The following is a 2,598-nucleotide window of genomic DNA, read 5'->3' as shown; positions in this document are numbered from 1 at the left end:
GATGAATGGAGGATGAATGGATGATGGAGGATGAATAGATGATGAATGGATGACAGATGATGAATGGATGATGAATGGATGACAGATGATGAATGGAGGATGAATGGATGACAGATGATGAATGGATGATGGAGGATGAATGGAGGATGAATGGATGATGGAGGATGATGGAGGATGACGGAGGATGAATAGATGATGAATGGATGACGGATGATGAATGGAGGATGAATGGATGACAGATGATGAATGGATGACAGATGATGAATGGAGGATGAATGGTTGACAGATGATGAATGGATGATGGAGGATGAATGGAGGATGAATGGATGATGGAGGATGAATGGAGGATGAATGGATGACAGATGATGAATGGATGATGGAGGATGATTGAGGATGAATAGATGATGAATGGATGATAGATGATGAATGGATGACGGATGATGAATAGATGATGAATGGATGACAGATGATGAATAGATGATGAATGGATGACAGATGATGAATGGAGGATGAATGGATGACAGATGATGAATGGATGATAGAGGATGATGGAGGATGAATAGATGAGTAGTCTGGACTAAAATGTGAATCAGTGACTCCTTAAAGTCCAACGTGATGTCCTCAAATGTCTTGTTCTGTCCCCAACTCAGAGATGTTCAGCTTCCTGTCCCAGAGGACAGAAGACACAGGGACATACTCACATGTAACATGATGACATCACACATGTAACATGATGACATCACACAGTTCACCTGCTAATCGTAAAGTGAAACCGAGCCTGATGTGTGCAGGTGTGTCCGTGATGGACAGCAGCGGCGAGCAGCTGGCGGGAGGCGAGGACGAGGCGGCCGGCACCTCGGCCTCCGAGGGTCTGGAGGAGGGCGAGGTGGAGGGGGAGACCCTCCTCATCGTGGAGTCGGAGGATCAGGGCTCGGTGGATCTGTCCCACGACCAGAGCGGGGACTCTCTGACCAGCGACCTGGGGGAGGAGGCGGACGGGGGCTGGGCCTGCGAGGACATGTCCTTCTACTGCGACCGCTGCCACAAGTGGGTCCCTGCAGGTGAGATGATAATAATGATGCATCCTTTATTAGTCCCCGAAGGGGGGGACTTTGGTCCGTATATGTGGACTCGAACCAGCAACCCTCAGTGTGTCTAGAGCAGCATATCTCCACCAGACTCCATGTAAATAATCACTACTTTTAGCGTGTATAGAGCAGCATATCTCCACCAGACTCCATGTAAATAATCACTACTTTTAGCGTGTATAGAGCAGCATATCTTGGGGGTGGCAGTAGCTCAGTCCATAGGGAGTTGGGTTGGGAACCGGAGGGTCACTGGTTCAAATCCCCGTATGGACCCAAAAAGTTGGGAGCGTGGATTGGTGGCTGGAGAGATGCCAGTTCACCTCCTGGGCACTGCCAGGTGCTCTTGAGCAAGGCACCGTACCCCCCCGACCGCTCAGGGCGCTGGTTCAGCTGGCAGCCCACTCACTCTGACATCTCTCCATTTATAGTGCATGTATAGGTCCTGAGCATGTGTGTGTATTTCAGGCCTGTGTGTGAGTACTAACAAAAAGTGTGTACACAGAGTGTAGTGCAGTAATTTCCCCATTGGGGACTAATAAACAAATGATCTTAAATGATCTTATGATCTTATCTCCACCAGACTCCATGTAAATAATCTCTACTTTTAGCATGTATAGAGCAGCATATCTCCATCAGACTCCATGTAAATAATCTCTACTTTTAGTGTGTATAGAGCAGCATATCTCCACCAGGCTCCATGTAAATAATCACTACTTTTAGCATGTATAGAGCAGCATATCTCCATCAGACTCCATGTAAATAATCTCTACTTTTAGTGTGTATAGAGCAGCATATCTCCACCAGACTCCATGTAAATAATCACTACTTTTAGTGTGTATAGAGCAGCATATCTCCACCAGACTCCATGTAAATAATCACTACTTTTAGTGTGTATAGAGCAGCATATCTCCACCAGACTCCATGTAAATAATCACTACTTTTAGTGTGTATAGAGCAGCATATCTCCACCAGACTCCATGTAAATAATCACTACATTTAGTGTGTATAGAGCAGCATATCTCGCGATGTAAATGGGTGAATTAAGAGTTTATTCCAACCAGACCAGAGTGGTGATTGGTGGAACAGTGGAAAGATGAACCAAGACGGCTTTTGGTAGTTTAATTTAGTTTCTGTCCACTTTGAATGAAGTGTGTTTTATGATGATAAAAGTAGTGATTATTTACATGGAGTCTGGTGGGTTTTGATTATGTTGAAGCTCTAAATGTCCAGAATCAGTGGTGAATGTGTTCGCTTGTTGTCCTGTCTGAGTCTCTCTCTGTGTTTCAGCTCAGCTCAGAGGGGAGCAGCCCAGTTACCTGAAAGGAGACAACTTCTTTAAATTCATCTGCTCTGACTGCTCCGAGGACGGAAAGGAGACCTTCGAGAGGATGAGACTCACCTGGCAGCAGGTACAACATGAGTCAGGAGAGATTCACCTGGCAGCAGGTACAACATTAGTCAGGAGAGATTCACCTGGGTCAGTTGAGACTCAACTGGCAGCAGGTACAAC

The 2,598-nt window shown here is 46.0% G+C and overlaps 1 protein-coding gene across 1 annotated transcript; it reads left to right on the top strand.

The window, feature by feature from the left end:
- Positions 1–782: 782 nt before the first annotated feature.
- LOC117939744 (cysteine-rich protein 2-binding protein-like) lies at positions 783–2,591 on the top strand (the record flags this gene model as incomplete). Its single annotated transcript, XM_034865199.1, has 2 exons — positions 783–1,061; positions 2,376–2,591. Coding segments are annotated over exons 1-2 (475 nt in total), but the record flags the coding sequence as incomplete, so codon positions are not given.
- Between the last annotated feature and the right edge of the window lie 7 nt (positions 2,592–2,598).

This window comes from Etheostoma cragini, unplaced genomic scaffold, assembly GCF_013103735.1.
Source record: "Etheostoma cragini isolate CJK2018 unplaced genomic scaffold, CSU_Ecrag_1.0 ScbMSFa_1004, whole genome shotgun sequence".
NCBI classification, from domain to species: domain Eukaryota; kingdom Metazoa; phylum Chordata; class Actinopteri; order Perciformes; family Percidae; genus Etheostoma; species Etheostoma cragini.
Note: the sequence above shows the minus strand (reverse complement) of the source record. Positions and strands in the feature narration are given on the sequence as shown.